The 21,444-nt window shown below is 34.9% G+C and overlaps 1 protein-coding gene across 1 annotated transcript in view; it reads right to left on the reverse strand.

Annotated features, from left to right (window-relative positions):
• Window positions 1-21,444, reverse strand: part of LOC135324713 (contactin-associated protein-like 4) — a 221,405-nt gene that overhangs the window by 42,966 nt on the left and 156,995 nt on the right. The window contains exons 9-13 of the mRNA XM_064501545.1: window positions 16,633-16,782; window positions 12,185-12,356; window positions 7,920-8,026; window positions 4,987-5,106; window positions 650-847 (exon numbers count right to left, since the gene is read on the reverse strand). Coding sequence (XP_064357615.1) covers window positions 650-847; window positions 4,987-5,106; window positions 7,920-8,026; window positions 12,185-12,356; window positions 16,633-16,782 — 747 coding nt within the window. The remainder of the gene's footprint in view (window positions 1-649; window positions 848-4,986; window positions 5,107-7,919; window positions 8,027-12,184; window positions 12,357-16,632; window positions 16,783-21,444) is intronic.

Consider the following 21,444-nt stretch of genomic DNA (forward strand, 5'->3'; position numbering starts at 1 on the left):
AAAATGGATTTTCACACTTAAGCCTGTTAACAGCAGATATGCATCAGTGAGAGTTAAGATGTAAACTTGACTACCTAAGTTAATTGAAGTACTTCAGAGGATTCCCAGTATTTTTTCTCTTAAAGCAAATACATTTTTGTCATTCACCCACATTTTAACTATCTTTTTTTTCTAGGACTGTTTATTTTGGACAGTGGAAGTTTAATGTCATCAGAGTTTTATTTACCAGTGTCAAACACTGAACAATAAGCGTTCAAAAACATGCAGGAAACTTCTACTGGTATTTATGCACTAGTCTGTCTTCTTTTAAAAATATATTTCCTCAGTAATAAGCAATTCCCTAAAACTCCCTGAAAGGCACACCAACAGGACTCTGTTAATAATAATCTCTGTTAATTTAATAGACTTACAAAAGAAATTCACTTTAACAGGACTTAATATTGTGAATGAAGATCATCATAAACTGACATTAATGTTTTTCTGGTTCAGATACCTCTAGTGACTTACACGGATTTAAGTACTAGATATTTAAAGTTGTTTAAACTCTGTAGTAACAAAATGCCATTACCTTGATAGAACTAAATACCTATAGTAGTCAATAAAATAGAAAGCACTATGCAACATAATAAGATGTGTTTGCTTTACTTACCCTGTTTATCGAGAAGCCTCGACTTTTTGCAGTGGTAAGCGAGCTCCTGTTCACAGTGTTCTGCATGGTTAATTGTAGCCTGAAGCTGGTCGAGGCTGGCAGAGTACTTGAAAAACACAGTGTGGGGGTTCTCTCGATTAGCAGTTTTGACTCTGGTTAAGTTGGTGTTGTTGTGCTGTATGATTGTCCACGTTGTATCTTGCAAAACATATGTGAAAAGTAATAAAGAATGTGAAAGAATTGCAAAAGATAGCAATGGAAAGAGAATGTAGGAAGAAATCTATCAAAGTTTAAAGTAACATTTTTGGTCACAAAAAAAGGCTTTTGGGCATATGAAACAAGACGTGACTGAGCAAAATGAAAACAATTAATCATTGCTTCTATTTATAAGTAGATTGTCACGACTGTAACAGGCATTCAGCTTGGTATAAATATTGAGGAAGAAAAGAGTAAGTGGAGACACCCATATACTTGTCTTCTAAATGAGACATATTCTATATAGAGAATTGCAATGGAAGAATAGAAAAAAATAATGCTTATTATTGTTACTTCTCCCATGCTTAAATTGTTCATAAAATAACACTAAATTCTATTCTACACTCTATCCACATTATATTTGTCATTATATATTTGAATTAATTTAGTCTGTCTGACAAAATGGCCTGCACCCTTTTGCAAAGAAGCAAAAGTAGCTTCTGGATTTTGCATTTACTATAAAACCCAGATTATATGAAGGTTTTTCTAGCCATCTAAAATCAAAGAGTAATCATTACTTGATGTACTATTCAAAATCTGTATTTAGTCAATGCCTAAGAATTTCAGGACTCAAGAACTTTCAAAGTTCGATAGAGAGCTGCTTCCAAACACCTGAGATAGTACTGATTTATGACAACCACCATGGTATTCCCACTTGACTCAGTGCTGTAACATGATGAAGTACCAGTTCAGGTACTGAGTGCTGCATTTCCCTAAAAAATACATACTGCTCATTATTAGCTCAGATGCTGCTGGGTGACACAGGCCTGTACTACATTACATTCTGTAGATAGGCCTACTGGCTCATTTAAACCAGAGGCATGCACAATATTGCCAAAATATTACTTCCAGTAGCAACTGAATTGTGCCTGAGAAGTACTTTTTCCATAAACCACTAGCAAATATATTCCAAATATTCTTTCTGGAAAAATATCTTCCAAAGTAAGGCTCTTGTAATGAAAGAGCAGGAAAGACTTCCATATAAGTATAAATATAATTCAAATAGTTGAATGATACAATATCCTGTGTCTTTATAAAAGGTAAAATATATGTTATGATGTGGATATGCACAGTCTACTGAGAAATGGACTTTCTCCAACTTGGACATATCCGTCTACATTAGGTAACAAGGTAGTGAGAACATCAATAATTGTTCAGTTATATTTGTACCTCACAAATATTTTTACGTCAAAAGCTCTCTTTCATCATCACAATCATTCTGCAATGATTGTGGAAAGCATTTTTAATTGTAAAAACTTACACTAATGCAAAACCAAACAAATCAAGAACTCACTTTAATGTTACAATACTGATATGAAGTCATTACTTAAAATCTACCAGGAGCCATAGGGTAACTATTGTGTATTTACTTTGGGACTAAAGAAAAGAACTTTTCTACACCCTGAGACATAGAGAGGATTAAACTGGCTGGCGCCACAGCACAAGAAGGCATTGTGTGCTATTTCTTACAGTTCACGTACAAGGAAGTATAAAAGCACTTACTCTGCTTGGTAGTACAGAGATTAAACCTTTCATGCTCCCTGAAATATAAATTGCCATAAATACAGGTGGCAATAAAGGCCACCTGTAAAAATATGATTCTGCTTTTTTGTTGGCTAAATTATTATTACTATTACTATTAGCTTGGCTACATCCCCTCACACTGTGAAAAGGGAAGCATCAAGCTTATGCTGTTTTAGCTTCCACTTACAAAGCCTGTGGCAATCCAGCTCTCCTAACTAAATCTACTTCCAGGTAGGGATGAGCAAGCTCCTCGTTAAAGCCAACTTGTGTCAAGTCAAGCCAAGCCTATATCCGTGTTCCCCATACACTGGCGACTTAGTGATGATGTAATTTGAGTGGGTATGAGAAATATTATTTTTCATATTAAAATATTATTATTAATAACATTCTAATATTAATATTTATAACTATTTAATAGAATTTTACCGTATTTCATTAACTTCCTGCAGGCCATGCATGGCTGACACTAAAAGATTTTTATAGTAGGAAAAGAACCGATGGTCACTTAAAGGACACTATTCATCAGAAAAACTAAAGGAAACATCAGGATGTGATCCCTATTGAAGAAATATTAAACTAAAAGGAGTCTATTCATGCAGCTTTGTTATCATTGCTTCTAAGATTTTGGCCAAATTAAAGAATTTCATTAAGTACATGCTCATGGTATCAAAAAGCAGGTAGCTGAAAGTGTAACAAACTTAGATTTCTTTTTGTGCGCACACACACACACACACACACACACTCACAAACATATGCTCAACACAAAAATTCAGAGGCAAACCGGTCAGCTATCCCACTCATTTCTGCAACCCCAGTGGTACAAAGGAGAAAGAAAAGCAGGTCACTGAAAAGTCTGGTCACCTTAAAGGGCACTTTGGACTGCAGGCTTTTCATTTCGAAGCTGACCTCCAAGACTGAAAGCGGGGAAAGACATCTCCCTCCCAGCTGCCCGAAAATAAAGCCACACGAATGTCAAAGACAAGGCAGGGCTGCAAGAAACGCAGGCATCTGCCTTCCCTGCCTCTGGTGGGAAAAGGGAATATCAGTCATGAGGAAACTGGGAACGAAACAAATATAGAAGATTCATCCTGTCAGGTTGCATCGCGAGACGAAGACCTGATCAATGAGGTTTGCTTAATGTGGGGAATAAGGAGTGACTGAGGAAAACAGTAGCAGCTGTTCGTGGACACACAAGGATAAATCAGACGCTACACTGCACCTCAGAGGGGTAGACCCAGTTTAAAAAAATAGTCATCTTTCTGCCATAACTCTTTGGTCTCTTTTAGTCTCACAGGACACAGGTATTTCTTTCCAAGGGCCTGTGCTAATCTGAAGTGTGCCCACGATGAGGAAGCACAGTTTACTTTATACGCCAAAGTCAGGAGCTGAGGTGGGGAGACGAGCACAGACTGAGAGAAGCAATTCTCTCATTTCAGTGTATATAATAAATATCTTTAGACTGCTGTGAAAATCAACCAGTGTCATTGGCAGGCATAGCCCTACCAGTTTCTCAAGAGATAAACTTGATCATGATGCTTTTCCCTTAATATGTGAAGAAAATTGTTTATGAAACAAAGCCACAACATTAAAAAAAATCAGAAGATGATTTTAAGCTTTCTAAGTCAAATTCTTAACATTTAGGATATATTCAAAACAAATTCATCCATGGCTCAATCACCTATGCTTTTGAAGAGTTAAAACTCTGTAAAAGTCTCTTTTCATAGAACATATTTTTCTCATGTAAAACAATGAAATATTTCCATTATTTTGGCTGGAAAGCAATCCAAGTGAAAAAGAAGATAATTAATAAGAAAACAAAACAGACACCAATAAAATAATATCAAATTTCAAAAGGTGTTTAAACAATGTAAGCTTAACTGAAAGGACATGTGCCTATAGGCACCTACAGACAATGTCAACTGGTTTGTTAAAAAGCTGAATGACAACAAACGCAGATACGTAAAACTTCTAGTGACAGAAATGATCACATGCAAAGAACCGGGTGCAGAAGAGGAGGTCAAGTGCTTGAAAGGAAGGCTGCGAGAATCCCGCTGGGGGAATTTGGCTTCTCCAAAAGATCTACTAGCATTTTGAAAAGTTTAACAGCTGCATTGCTCAAAACAGTGGAAGTTCTGTTCTGAATTACAGTTGTTCATAAGGCTTGCAGGCAAAAAATCAGTAATTTTCTCATACGACATAAATTATCTCTCATTTCCCTAAATGTCCTCAGAGATGCTCTAACTCCAATTAAAGTAGAGTTGCCCCCCCCCCCCCGAAAATGAGCTTTTATGAAATTCTCTCCAGATGGAGCACATCCCATTTATGGACAACGCAACAGGAACCCAGCGTTAGCTTCAGAGCCTGAATCCTGTTATTGCTTTAATCTCTCTGTCTAATTCTTGGCCCGGTATTCCGAGCTAAGGAGTCACCTTTATTTTGCTGTGCCTGTATACATTAAACTCACGCGCTACAGAGGCTTCGAACTTGATAGATTGCGTTTCTATATAATGAGCATGCATACAGACCGAACTGTGAGTTAAGGAAGTTTATCACCTCACCTGTCATATTACAGTATACAAGAAACGGTCCCAAGGGGCCACTTCCATCTGAATCAATATTGTAAAAGCCTGAAGTGTTCCCTCTGTGCTTATAGGCTTCACATGATTGCTCATAGATGGCTGTAAAAGAGCATATTCCATCACAAACATAATGGCATCATTTTACATTTTATTCAGGGAAGGAAAAAAAGTGCATAGGCCTGTGTATGGGGAAAAGAAGAAGTGATTGTTCACAGCTAGACAAAACAGAAGAAATCACACAATGAAAACTATACATTTTATTTGCATTTGTAAAGAACGTTCAGTTTTCTTTAAAGGGGAGATCTAGAGGGGCATTTTCAAGCATTTTTCTTCTGTATTTCAAACTAGAAATTTCAGGGAGCAAACAGCAAAATGCACTACCTCAACTGAATTGGACTTTTTTAATTACATACAACAGAAGGCAAGCAGTATTGCTAGGTGTTCTGATTGTCTCCTGGCATTTTTTGGCTTGTGCACTTGTTATTTGCAGATAGCGGGGCAAATGACATGTCAGAGACTGCAGAAAAAGAACTGAAACAGCAAAGACAAAATGACAGCTCCTCAGTCCCATGTCATGTATACTTTATATCAGTTAAGGACTAAGGAAAAATCTATGATGACTTCTTTATGATCGAAAACCAGGAAAAGGGACTTCTGAATCCTCCTTTGTGATTAAACAGAAAGACCACTTTAGCTTAACTTCTTGTTTAGCCAATCCATTGCTACCGAGCAGTCATGCTATGCTGGCCTTTCTTTTCAAAATTATACTGTGTGTCCCTTTCACCAATTAACTGTTACTGAAACTAGGAAATGCACTGTCAAAAAGAAGTAGCCGTTACCTTAAAAAAAAAAAAAAAGGCTATGAAGGCTACATAGATAATAACACAACTGAGTAAGAATTACGCATAGTTGAGAAGATTCTTATCTATATAAATTCAGTTTATTTTAAAAAAGCAAGATTAAAAAGTACTACTAAAGTAAACCAAAAGAGTTGCTGTTTTTTAAGAAGAAGCTAGTATTTGGAAAAGTACTGTTTGTTTGTGATTTTTGGCTGATGGTTACTGACATTACATGGTGTCCTCTATTAAAACAATAATAAACACTTCATTCACTAAAGATTGCTTACTCCATGAAATATTCAGAATGCACAATTCATGCCATTCTCAAATAGAAATTTACAGTCCCCTACAGTAAGTAGTCTTAGCTCAATTTGAAACATCACAAAAGAGATCATACTCAGTTACATGTTGTCTATTTTGCTTTTTGTCCTGGGTATGTGAATGCATAGAAGATTTTAGAAACATGGCAATTCATTTAGTAATATTTCCAGATCAGTAACTTATTTCTAGGCTTATAAATAAAAGAATATTTATTTGAGAATTCAAGGGAGATATTTTGCTTTTGAAATTGTACAGAAGTATGACAGCATGGACAAAAAACCCCTAAGATTGTTAATTTGAAATCATTATTAAAATCACTGCAATCAAATACTAACAGGATTATATTTTATATGCACAAATACATCATTTTATGAATAAGAGATAAACATCCCAGAAAAATTCGGTATATATTTTTCAACACTGAATAAGAACTCAGTAACTCTTCACATATTATTAGATTTTGCACAGAGAGTTCCAATCATTTAGAAAAGATGGCCTCCATCTGTCCTCATAGATGTCACCGAGTTTTTGAATACACAATTTTTTCAAATTATAATGAAACAAATCACATTCATCTTCACTTTGGGTGTGTCACAGGTTTATGCTATACCCTGTGGTATTCAAAAGCGTCTGTACTATTGATGTCTTTTCCCTGCTACAAGGATTTACTTTTTCTTAATCATGTTATTTATGCCACTGCATTCTTTACAACTCAGGTAGTATAAAACAAACAGACACTGTTGCTGACCCTGTAAAAATGATATTTTGATACGCAGTCTTTTTAGAGTCAGTGATTTTTCAAAATATCCCAGTATACAGACATATACTCTTTTCATAAAATATGCCAACAAAGATTTTATAAATTGTGTAAGGAAAATTTTCTCTGGACACAGTTATTCATCTTTTTGATATGATAATGAGGGCACATTTTGGAATTTTTAAAAATTACCTGTACATTTTTAATAAGGATTTATAGTTATTATAAGTATATATAATCAAGGCTAGAGTAACATTTATTCTGCTACCCAGAACATACTTAAATTAGTACAAATGTGGAGCATCGCCTGTGAAATTAGTTGAATAACTTTCAATTAGTTTAAGACAAAGATCAAAGTACGGTCATAGTATTGTGCAGATTAATGAGGTGTCTTTGTTCACTTCTCTTTTCTGAATATGTCTCCTGCTACGTATTCTTTTTTCCTGAAAAAGCTTTTACCTAAATGTAATACCAAATTTTGTGAAAGATCACTACGTGATGTCCTCAGCGTTGCCCAGCTCCTTTTCATTTATGCCAGCTTTGTTCCAGTTACCCTGCTGCAACCTTCTCCTAATCTAGCCCTGATTCAGCAAATTATATAAACATGTGCTTAAGGCTTAGCATGCGATGACATTTACGCATGCATGTAGTCCCATTGTCTTAAAAAATAAAAATATATCATTTGTTGTGATGAATAAAGGGGAAATAAACACATTTCTAAATGATGTGCTGATTCAGAGAGCAGGTTTTTATCAATAGAAGAGGAAAATACTGACCAACTTGTGTAAGTTATGAGAAACATGGCATGAAAAGAGATACCCAGTAGATCTTTCAATAGAATTTTGAATTCTCAAGGCCTTTCCTCAAACCAATTTATGAATATTTACGTGACTGAAGGGTCTTGTAATATACATGATGATCACAAAGGAGTATTCTTGGAGGAGAAATATATCAATTGGAAACAAAAACATAGTCAGAAAACATCTTAGACTTACAATAATGACAAGTAGCTCCTTTGTAACCAGTATTGGTACAGCTGCAGTAGAAGCTGTTCCAGGACTGTGAGCACTCACCACCGTGTTCACAGTAATTAGGCAAACACCTAAACAAAAAACAAGCAAGCATATTCACTCTTTTCCTTTCTCTGACATTGCACTTGTATTTATGGAAAAGGAAAAGAAATAATATAAAGGAAGCCTTCAGGCATATCGGGGAAGATGTCAATGTGACTACTAGAAAATTAATTAAAGAACATTTCCCTTCATAATTTCCACTATTCCTATTGACTATCATAAATATACTAATTATGCAATAAACCTGAGAAAACTGAAATAATTAAAGTGTAACATGCATAATTATTACTTACTGTCAATCAATTAACTATAATTTAATATAGATTGATAAACCAATGAAAAATCTGCATGCTGATAATTCGCTGGAAAGTTTTGTGACAGACGTGATTTCTTCAACAGGGTGAATCACAACAGAGTAGCATCACAGCAGGTTACTTTCTATTCTTCTAGAAATCCCAGAAAAACACAAAATGATCGCATAACAAATACAACTGACCATTGCTCCTCAGAGTTTTTTCCTATTCTAAAACTGTGGCTATTTCCTATTATAAAAGGGAGAAAAATACCTTAGTATGTCAGCTCTACCACCAGAGATAACTATTGGTAAAAAAAGAAAGCCATTTTTCATTCTGGTACTATGAGTGTAAATCTGGTGAAACCGTATTGATTTTGGTGACTTTCTTCAGGATTTACAGTGGTTGACTACAAAGCAAATTTGCCCATAACTGTTTTATGGTTAAGACTGCAGGACTATCCCTAATTATAAACTATTGCATGAGAAGAAAAAAAGGTATCTTTTCAATAACGACAATTGAAAATATATTGAAGTAGAGCTGCATGCTTCAACTGATTGTTTATAAGCTTTTTGCCTTGGAAATTAGTTAAATAAAATTCTAATTGCAGTGTGTGTACAGAAGATATAGCTCAGAATGTATAAAAATTCATTATTATTAATATTAGCCACAAAAAAGAAGACAGGCTAGCTAATATTCACAGGTCTGCAAATTTCTTTTTAATTCATTCAAGAAATCTTAGAAGGGTATTATTTTAAGGCTGTAAAAGTCCAGCAGTGCACACATCTATCCTATGAATATTCAGGGCCATTGTATATCCACTACTACTAAAGCTCAATTAATTTTATTTTTCTTTTATGTTTATAAACAAAGATAAGAAGAGGTTTCCACAGAAGAAAATAAATGTAAGCAGGTGTACAGCAATATAGGTCACTAAGTTTTGAGGAAATAAGTGACATTTTTACCAGTGAAAGAGCTGATCATGTACATATTATCTCACTCATACAACGGATTTGTAAACCAAGTCTAGAGATGGTATATGTCTGAAGAAGCTTGGATTTGAGACACAAAAATGAACTGCAGGCACTGGACATAAGTTCACTTTTGTATTAAGTAACTTGTTTAAATGATACGTACAAATGTGGATAGTAATAACTCTTAGCATAAATATTTGATTTTGCTTTTTACGGGTAGGACTGGAGTTTTTATAAATATACTCAGTTATTATAAATATACACCTCCTCTGACAGTGTTAATACCCATAAAACACCCCATAGCTGCCATTCAGGACTTTCAGTCCACTCTCTGACAGCTGCCCTGCTTGCGTGTATTTCAGTTGTTGTTTCCATTGCCTTATTCCTTTTTGATAAATACGTCATTATTCCTACATTGCAAGTGATATACATGGTCCTCACTTGTATTGACTCCCTGTCCATTTCAATTCATCTTCCGAACAGTATTCACCAGATGAAAAGATTAGATGAAACTGATGATGCTTGAGCCAACTTTAATAGAATTGAAAACAACTTAGAGCATAATTTAAATCTTTTAACAATAAATTTTGTATCCTCCGTTTCAGATTGTATAAAAGAAAGTAGCCACTAATTAACTCAAAGTGAAGCTATACAAATTACACAACTCGCAGCAATCCCATCCAAAGCAACATTTAAAACAGCGATTTCTCTGAAGAAGCTAAGTTTCTGACAAAAATTTTTAATACTTCTGGTGTAAAAGCTAATTTCTGCATGCATCACCATGTCTGCTTAAAATAAAAAGCCGTGGGTCAAGCATTTACTACATATTACTTGGTAATACACTTTTAAGTCTTTGACGTCTGCAAAAGGCGCATAACTTCAAAGCAGAAGACTGCTAATAATCAAAAGCTAATATTCAACAGAGAACACTGGACCAGAACACAAATATACTCTTGTCAAAGAAGAAAAAATGAAGAACTTCAGATGCCGGCTATCTACTAAAGACATTTTCTGTGCACTGTTTATCATAGTTTCAGACTATGGGAAAAGATATTTTGAAAAGAACAACTCATTGCTGTAATTTTCATTATTTTTTTTTCTTCAGTGTTTAGTTAAAAAAAAAGAAAAAATGTTCAAAAACTTCCCCAGAACCAGTGTCTTTTTTTTTATTTTTTTAACAGATAAAACCATTTATTTTGGAGGATTTTTTTGTAGAATGGACTTGCAGGACACCAAAGGCAATAACTTCTGGAATGCAATCTTATGTTTCTGTGGTAGGGTTTGATGTAATTATGACAGATTCATCTGGTACTCTCTCCTCAGAGACTAAATGTGCTAACTTTGTAGGGCATTTAAAATGACATTGTGTCCTTTAAAGTTATTTTGTCAATGGTTTATGTATAATTAGTAGTTATTAAACCAATATATATTGATAAAGCAGCTGAGAGAAAGGATATTAAGGAGAAATATATGAAGACAATTATTTGCATGCCCAAGAGGTATGAGCAATGCAGCATTATACAGATATTATACAATGAAATGACTAAAGTGAAGGAGTGTGTGAAGAGCAATGACTGGAAAGAGTCATAATAATTTATGTATAGGAACAGGATTTGGAAGTTTATGGAACTAAGAAAATAGAAAATAAGAAAATGATAGGGATTTTTTGTTTGCTTCATTTTAAAGAAGAAAAGGCTAATAAATTATGCCTGAATGCTTAAATTAATGATTAAATGACTACCAATGAGGACCTTAAATCTGATAAATAATATTCTCTCTATATGATCACCATATATATATATGATAAATATAAACAATACACTCATTATTTTCAGTTTATTTTCTACTGCATATAGATTCAGATCGCTATGCAAACAGTACCTTTTATATGTGTTCATACGTTTTAAATGTGTAAAGCTATTACATTTAATGGTCCATAGTTTCTATTACAAAAATCATGGACAACTCCAGAATTTGGGTGGTGCTTCAGCATTTGGAATTGGAGATGCGAAGACTCCAGTAAAGATTCAAAGATGCAAGGACTGAAATGATAATTATTTTTTTCAGAAGAGGAATGAAAAATTCAATTACTTTTTATCTTTAATTTTCTATTATATTTTCTTAATTTTAAATGAAAAAAAATTCTTTTTCAAGAGAGGAATGAAAATATGGAAGAAAAACATGGATATCCAGAAGAAGGAAGCAGCTTGGTGGACTATTAGATAATCAGAAGTTCAACAACAAGCCGCATTCACTCCTGGCATCTTACAATTATAAGAACATATTGTGAACTAACAAATTAGAAAATAGAAGACGATAACGTGTTCATGAAAATACAGATCACAAGGAAAGTAGAAAAGATAAAGAAATTGTTTGCTTACCCTCAGCTGTAGGGAAGATTTCTACCATTGGGAGCATAATGGCAAAAACCCTGATTACATTAGCTTGGGGCAACCACAGACATGTAGAAGTCAGTCTAACAGGAGAACATTTTCTCACAAATGGTAGGGCGCACAGAATGAGACAAGCTACCTATTACAAAACCATTTAATACACATAAGCAATTTAGCAATTTTGGCAGAGGCAAAGAAGAACATATCTTTTCAAGGGGGATTTACAATGAGATGTAGAATCAGTTGGAGAAACAGGAAGTTTGTTCCAGATGAGGAGCTGCAGAGAATCAGAAACCTCAGTCAATTTTAACGTCGGTTTTTCTAATTTTATGTGCAAGTGGTAAATCAGTAAATGGAAATTTTCTTTCCATGGCTGTGGTAAGTATACTGCAATAGTTCTAGACTTTTGACCACTTGTGAAAGAAAAAGCATGCAATTTCGTAAGTATTCTGTTCTTTGTTACCCAGTCAATATTCAAAACAAAACATTCAAGGAAATAAATGAATGAATAGATAAGATTTTCTTACCTGTCTATGATGCCACATAAGTCTATCTGCAGGTCACTGAAATTGCCAAAAACGTTTTGCTGAACTGAGATCATATCCACAGCTTTGTTGCCAATAGAAATGAGTCGCATACATCCTTGAAAACCACCGAATGAACTGTTACATTCAGTATTGTTTCCACCATTAGGGCAGCCTGAAACAAGCAGAAAACCTGGAGTTGAAAAAGCTATTTTTCTGAAAAGGTTTATATATCGCAAAAGCAGACTGGAAGTTCATAATTTCCAGGTGTTGTAAACTTTGTGAGAGGAAGGGTTTAGCCAGCAGCTCTTCTGAATAGGCATGGTGGTGGAACAGTAAAGATAAACTTCTGCTTGAACTTATTGCTTTAAAAGTATATGCAATACCATCACTAAAAATTAGGATAAAGGATAACCCAAACAGCAGTTCAAAACTAAGGAATGGAATCAATATGTAAACAGACTGACTGACTGATCTTAGTCATAAATGTTATTTTACAATACAAAGTGAACATGATTTGGATGGGCTTTAAGTCACAAACCATGTCAAATAAGATATGTAATGAGCTACTAAATACAGTGATCTTTATTTATCAGTATAATCTTACCATTTCTGTCATTTTTAATAATATGAATGCACACATTTAGTACGAATATAACACAGAAATAAATTTCCCTGAAACCAGATAGAAAAAAAGCTACTGTGAGAAGGCTGCTATAGAGACAGGTAATAGTGTCCAGTTCATAGTCAGAATGCTATAAGCAAGTTCAATCATGTTGACCTTTCAGGTCACCTTTTCTAGGAAAAAAATCATTTAGTCTTTCAGTGGACTTGAAATACAAATGATAGTAAGTAAGGGTAAGGATCAGAGGACAGATCGGGACAGGTGATGTTGTAGTATGCATATGCTACAGACCTCCTGATGAAGGAGGTAAATAAAGTCTTCTTTAGGTAGCTGAAGGTGACTTTAACAACCCTTGTATCTGCTGGAAGGGCAGTATGGCTGGCAGTAGCCAGTAAGCTATCCAGGAGATTTCTGGAGTGTACTGAAGACAATTTCTTGATGCAGGTTATCGACGAACCAACAAGATGGGACGCTCTGTTGGGCCTGCTACTCACAAACAAGGAAGACACAGCACATCTAGAGTGCTTTGCCCAGTTCTGGGATCCCCAGCACAGGAAAGACAGGGACATACTGGAGCAAGTCCAACAGAGGCTACCAAGATGGTCAGGGAGCTGGAGCACAGGATGTACAAAGCTGGGAGCGCCGGGCCTGTTCAGCCTTAAGAAGAGAAAGCAAAGGGGAGATACAGCCACCTGATAGGAGGACACAGAGAAGATGGAGCCAGGCTCCTTCAAGAGATGTACAATGATAAGAGGCAAAGAACACAAGCTGGAAATGGCAAATTCTGATCAGATATTAGGAAAAAAAATTTTACCATGAGAGTGTTACCACACCACACAGGAACAGGTTGCCCAGAGAAGCTGTGGGATCTCCATCCTCAGAGCTGTTCAGGACTTGACTAGACACAGCCCCCTGTACAACCTGATCTAATCAGACCTGTTTTGAGCAAGGGGTTGGACTAAACAGCCTCTGGAGGTCCCTACCCACCTAGATTATTCTATAATTCAATAATTAACAATTTGTAAGTATTTAATATTGTTGTTTATCTGCTGCATTACTGATAATGATCTGAATTGTATTGTTCACTGCAAGTTAATTACACATCGTTAATCAATCAGTAAAGAGCTTCGATCCTGATTGGATTTAAACCATGTAAGTTCAGCAGTTTTTCCCTGTGACAATTGAACACTACACATGACAACATCTGCCTGAATGTTTTCTTTTTTTCTTTAGCTTCCTTCTAGAGGGTAATATTGCTTCTGGAATGATGCACAAGGGCAATACTTTGATCTTAAATTAATGCTGCATTTGAGTTCACATTATTCAAAGAAATTCTTGTTTCATAACATTAGCAAGCAGTGGCTTTTAAGACATTTCTCTATTTTGTAGAGCTAATGGCACTTCCTAAAGTTTTGTAAAGACAGTCCAGAGATCCACTCTACAGGAAAACGAAATGACAATGGAAACTTGTATAGCCATTCAAATGAGTGAAAAAGAACATAAGAAGTATTCATGGCTTTTCAAGAAATATAAAGTAGAAAATGAGCTAAGACTGTAATAAAAAAAAAAATCAGTGTCTTTTTTATGGTAAGGAACCAAACTGTTTCTAAGGAAAAATGTTTATTAACTACTTTAACTACTTTAAGAAAAACAAATCCCTTGACTTGCAAAAGTCCAAGCAGGAGTGCAGTAACCTTTCAGTCCCACACACAGTTAGACAGATGAATGACAGTTTTTAACCATATTCTCTACACAATTCTACAGCAAAATGTTATTAAATTTTTTGTCATTTGTGGTGAAAAATATGACACTCATTTTTGAATGAAATATAGAGTCTCTATTAAAAAAAAAAAAGCCAATAAAAATTGAGACATCTTTGACACTTGTTACTCTGCAAAAATCTGTCTCAGATTTTTTCATATTGTCTGTCTTTGAAAACATTGTGTCTTCTAATTCTATTATAGAAAATGCAACACACTCATATTAATGAAAGTGGGGTTTCTTATAGTTGTGGGCTGTGCATTAATGAAAGAAAGAAATCCATTAATAATGACATATGCCTGATATATTTATTATATTTTTAACTAATCTTTTTGCCCTTATAGTTGCAATGAGTTATTATTCCAAGAACTGAGAGACGCAGCATGTCCTTGATGGTAGCATGACTAGGGCTTGTGCTGCCATCATATACTAAAGAATCTTCATGATAATTACACATTTTCTCAGCTAAGCATACATATTTCTCACATACTTTGTACTCCTTAAAACAAGAAAAATAACCATTATGTCTTCCTGGACAGTTCTCCTGCTTGTATTCACATTTTAACAACCAGCACACAGAAACATAGTACGCATTTTAACAAACTTAGAAAGTCAAAATGCATTGTTTGCATTTTGGCAGTGGCATATGACATAAAATTTTAATAAACAGTTTTCTAAACTCAGAAGCTTTCTACTTGCTTTTCCCCAAGTTGTATGACATGCACAAGCTGCTGATTTGACTGTGAAGCTTAATTCAGAGAAGCTGAGGAGTGGACATGCAATTAGCACTTTCAGTATTCTTGGCATTAATTTGCCCCCCAAAAGATAAATAGAAATGTCCTGCTGTATAACTTAATTGGATATGGTGCTTTTTGCAACTGCCCGCACTCCCCCTGATCTGTGCACCTGTGCCATCAGCACTGCAATATTCACTGGTGTAAATCACATAATGAGAGATGTGGGAACCAGGATCAATGTAGACAGAAAGAATTAAAAAATGTTTTCTCGCTATCCAAAGCCAATATTCCATATCTGTCTCTGATTACCACCTAGAGCAGAAGGTTCCATTATCTTTAGTAGAAAAGGCTAGATGCCAAGTTTGGAACCATCTCAGAAGTCACATGGATGCTCTTGTAGCTGTTCCTAGATTTAATTTTGTCTTGTGAGCATGCAATTTATTCACAGTCCATTTTTTAAAGGGAACTGATCTGTGGAAAATCACCCAGTCCATAATGATTTAGGGTTTTTCATGTTTGTCACTTTTCTCAGGAATCAGAATTGTTGATAAAGTGTTCAGTCATGAATTCCTAAGCTTGCACGAGACAAAGCATTTGGCTAGTGCTGAATAATGTATTCAGATACTGTTTAACATTGCTATTATGCAGTCCATTCTCAACAGATCCAGGTTCCTTACAATTTGTACAATGCTATTGGTAAAAATATGCATTTAATGACAAAGTTACTTGGTGACATTCCATGGCCTGCCTATGAAGGGGTTCAGACACAAATAATGTACATATTCCTAGAGAAATGGGGGCATCTAAATCTAGCTTTTAGGCACAAGTTATATTCTCCAAACATAGTAAAGTGGCGGCATGGTGATAAAAGCCAATTTTTAAGAGCATTTATTATGCGTTGCATACATATGGACCTAGAGGGGATTTTTGTATGGGTAAATAAACTTGCACTTTAAGTGAGCCCAGTGGAAGATTCTCACAGACACTGATCTAGCAAGAAAATGAGTGTGTAGCATGGGAGATTGTCAACCTGTATATGACTGACTGATTATCAGTCAGAACTATCATTAATTATTAAAATAGCATGATATTAGAAAACTATGTTCTAAAAAGTGACCAAGGATTTGGATGATAATTTATTCTATCCAATATTACAGAACTTTGAAGAGACACAGACCCCCAAAACTCATAGCAGTACCTGAATAACCTGAGCTGGGCAAAGAAGACTTGAGGCAAGCCTAATCATGCTGACCGTTTGATTAGATATATCAGGAAAATTTATGTTTAACTGTGGGATATTGCCAGCATAAATAAGCAACATATTTTACCTCCAAAGTAGAAAGTATCTCCTGAGTAAATTTGCAGATGTATGGAGGCATGAGCAGACAAGGTCACATCATTGTCCACTATTACACTGATACGATTCTTTTTTGCAGAGAAGGAAACAGAATGCCATTGGCCATTATTTAATACAGCACCTAGAAGGAAAATAAAAAACAGAATGAAATACGTACATCCATTATTTGTTATACTAGCTCAACAATATAGACTTTAAAGAAGAAGAGACTACTACAGCAATCTGTAGCCTATGTAACAACTCAGAGTGATAATGAAAGAAAAAATGAACAAAGGACACAATGTCTTGAGTGAAAATAGAACATTCATCCATTCATTTTCTTCACCTTCTGATAAGGAAAAATAAAAGTGCGTCAGTGAATAAGGAAAACTTGCAGTTGTAATGCTCCTAATTATCAGTAGTGCATCCATTTAATGTAGTGACTATGAAAAGTGTCCTCTCAATCTCAGAGGGTTATCATTAAGACATCATGGTAATGGCTGAAACAATATTTTAAACATAATACACATTTTTACTACACTATTACAAGGGATTTCTTTATCTTTTAAAATGAAAGGTAGTCATTATATTACATCCCAGTAAAACAGAAAAATCCTATAAATGCTAAAAGCTTCAGCAACCGCCATGTCAATGTCACAAGATTTTTTTTTTTTTTTTCAGTTGTCTGTTTACATGAAATCCATAGGTAAATTCTGGAGCTCTTTGCTGAGAGTTTAGCCTCTAACACCAATTTATGCTACCTCTTGATGAGTAAGTGTATGGTGCCACAAAGCAATAAACCTAAAGTCCTGATTCCAGAAAGCACTTATATATACACACTTAAATACATTTTATTCAGGGCAGCGTGTAAAAACATGATTATCTTTAAGTAAGTGCTTTAAGTCAACCATGTTCTTGAGTGTTGTTTGAACAGGGATGCTTCTTTTAGCTGGGAATACCACCTTTGAATTAGGTAACATCTTCTCTTGACTGCTGAGTGTCTCTGATTTGTGATCTGTGTTTTCCCTCTTGAACTTTCATGCATTTATATACTCTAGAATTTGTTTGTAATCTGGAAAATATCCTACCATTTAATGGATTTGTTCAAAACAGAAGAACAAACCAAAATAGAAGGATGAGAAGGTTCAAATAGCTAAATTTCAGCATAACCAGATCCATATTTTGATAACTACCAGAGAATAAACACATAAGCTCAGCATACAATCATCAGATAAATGTTAGAATTGCATTAGAAGCTGAGATACACGATCTTTTCGAAAATGTCTCTAATACATTGAATACAATATAAGACATATACAAACTTTCTATTGCTTGTTTCCTTACTTTAGCCAGTATTATGGAACACACATCAAGAAACCTTACCCTCTAATAACACTAAAATTTTGCTCTATCCCCAACCTGAGTGGTATTACATGAAGACTATGGCCAGCAGATCATCTGATCTCTATGTGGCCCTTTCAGGAACTATTCCCCTTTCAAATGTAATGCCAGGAAACACAGGGCCTCGTTCACAGGTGTGCTGGTAGCATGCTGGGAATTACTTATTTTGGCTGCAATCTTCCTTGAGAAGTGGTATTTGAGGATGGGTATATTCCATGTCCGATCACCCAGAAGCAGGAGCAGTACATCTACGTTCGGGGTGAGTAATTAGCAGAACAACTAACACCTATTTTCTGGATTAACTGATTGGTGTATTTTCTACTTCTGTAAACCTCCCTATTAATGATATTTATAGAGATGGACTTTCTACTAAAAGAAAAATTGGAAACCTTATTCCACACATATAGTATAATATTAAAGCTATTTCAGCTGGCTACCAAAAGGTCACCCACAGAAGGGTAATCTTTTGGTAAAAAGGATTTATATAGCCCTACAGGCAATGTGGAAGGAGCAACTGCAGTTTTCCTACATTTTCAAGGTCTCAAACTGCTGAATAAGTCCCTTTGGACTGGTGGCAGTCAATATAATTTACTGTAGCCTTCAGGCTAGCGTATTTTATGTTAGGGCTGGCATAGTACTGAGTTGAGGATCAAGCAAATGCCTTAAAGCTCTAGGTATATTTTCATTATGTAATCTGTTGCAGCTCCACAGACATTTAAAAAACAGAGTAGATAAAGTGCTAGAAAAATATTACTGCTGCCTTGCAGTGTCAGGGGCATAGATGAGTCACACTTTATACTGAAGTTTTTAGACTTCACAGGTGTTATTATATATCTCCCCTATTATTTTTTAGTACTATTTTACAGCTAGAACTCCTAAAATATATCAAAGGGTTTTACTAACTTCAACCCAAAAACTAACAAAGACTCACAAACAGATAAAGCATCCTTAGGTCTTTTATACCACTTTCAACCTCAGTGAACTATAGACTCTTTTATCAAAGATGTAATAGGTATGCTAAAACAGAGAATATGAATAAGGTTTTTATTTAAAGCACAGCAAATTAAACCTGAGAAAGGCGCTTTCCCAATTTGCAGTACTGTAATCACCCTAGAATGATCCTTCAATAAGAAACTAAATAGTAAAATGCACATAGCGTATAACACCACTTGTAACATTGTATCTTTAAGATTAATCAGTTTTATAAAAGAAAAAGATTCTCACACAAAGGATTTCCCTACCTACCTGTCTCCTTCCTTCTTTTTAGCCTCACTTCCCATTTACTAAAGTTCCAGATTCTTTCACATCATATCTAAGATTAAGCTAGAAGGCTCTTTATTTGTTGAGTCAAGTGACTGATATTTTCCTCAGTCACATCTCTGCAATATGCTATGGTTTCCTTTGGTAATCTGACAAAGCAGTCTGTAATTTCATTTCAATTGTAGCAAGGCCAATTGCATCCTGCCTCATTAACTTCTTGCTTTGGTAAGGAAACCATTTTCTAAATATTGCAATATTTGAACAGCAGGATAGGTAAGAGAATGCCCAACCATAAAGAAGCAGATTGCATGACTGACTGAAGTAGAAAAATCATTTGGTTACTGGAAAATGGGTTCTATGACTTCTGCAATTCTTGTTTTGTTTACTATACTTATCATACTGATGTACTCAATGGGAGAGAGATTTTATTTCCTCTTCACAGAGGCCAGCATGATTAGAGATACTACAAAACATCCACCTAGATCAAAGAAGAGTTAACACTTCTCAAAAGTCCCTTTCATTAAATCTAGGAACTGTTGAATGCCATTGTGGTAGCATGAAACATTCCTAAGAAAACAGCTGATTGCAGCCGTGGCATCAAGAATCGTAATTAAATTCATATTTGCTTGTGTGAAGTCATGGTATGACACTACATATGCATGATAAAGGTGAAGGGACTGCTAACATATCCATTTCATCTGAAAATTGTGCTAATTGGTGCTCTACCACGAGTTTTAGAAATGCTTTACCAGGAGACACGTGAGGAAAAAAATAGCAATTATATTATTAATGCATATTAATGTAACTGTTAAACAGGATTTCCATTTATTCACATTACCTGTACTTCCATCATTTTAATATTTAAGTAACTAATATTTAAGTATCAAAAAAAAGTCTGTGTGAGGTCTTGCAAAACAATGGCATATAACTTTATGAAAGCATATATCAAAAGGCAGTGCATATAACTTATTGTGAGATCAATGAGAAATAAGAAAGCTTTTAGGTAGTTTAGAAATAATTTGTAGATTAGTCTGAAGTATAAGCTCCAAATTCAATGACTGTTAACATCATTTAATTAGAGGCTGCATAGAAAGACAGGTTCATATGAAGAAACTGAGTAATAATATTTCAAACATTCATACATATTGTAATTCAATTTGGACTCATCATTCAACACAAATTAACTTTGTGTTCATTTCTTTTTTTAATCTGTTATTTCTTTGTGAATATTTTATGACCAACTTGTAAAAGAGGCTACAAAGGAATGATATTAAGCAACCCTTCTGTAAAAGAAGGATACAGCTTATTATAGCTTAATCACTCATGAATTAATATACCATTCTCCTCATTTTTATATGGCTGAAGAAATCTTTAAAAAACTGATGGTAATGAATTCTAAGAACTGTGCACAAAGAAATATGCTCTGATTTAATTACCAAATTTTGTGTGTGTGTGAAAGCCAGGTCATAAGTCTTTGCCTGTAGAGGAACAAACCTGTCCAACCATCCATAATTTAATTACTCAATCTTCAAATGCAGACTTTATTCGCTTCAGTGAATGTAGCAACAATAAACACTTCAAAAGCTCAGGAAAAAGTTCACTGTATGGTTTTGCTAGATAACTTCTTTCTCAGAAGAGAATAAGGTATTTTTACAGTAGTTTCTGTCTTCACAAGGACAAACACTATTCCACCTGTTAGACCTTATGAACAGTAAGCTTAATGTAACATAGGAATGTTAAATTCTGTTTCAGCATAGAATTTTGAGATTTATTTTGAGGTGTTTCAGCTAATATGTTATGTATTGGATTGCAAGTTTGAAGTTGAATAATTCGCCTTATGTGCAAAAGTGCCACCACTTCAGCTGGTCTGTTGAATTGACACAGCATGGCAGCAATTTCTTTTACATATATCATCTAATTGAACTGCAATTGAAATAGCTCCTAAAAAGCCAAATACATCACTGTTAACTACATATCACTGACATTCTTACTAAGGAATTGACATTTTCACATGGCGTGCCTGGGGAAACCTCTTGTCATTAAAATGGTATTCTTTGTGCATCAGTTGTGCATCAGTTATTTTGGATTATAACAAATTCTGGGGCTGATCCTACTGTCATCCACAGAAACAGGATCAAAGTAC

Source organism: Dromaius novaehollandiae, chromosome Z (assembly GCF_036370855.1).
Source record: "Dromaius novaehollandiae isolate bDroNov1 chromosome Z, bDroNov1.hap1, whole genome shotgun sequence".
In the NCBI taxonomy this organism is placed as follows: Eukaryota; Metazoa; Chordata; class Aves; order Casuariiformes; family Dromaiidae; genus Dromaius; species Dromaius novaehollandiae.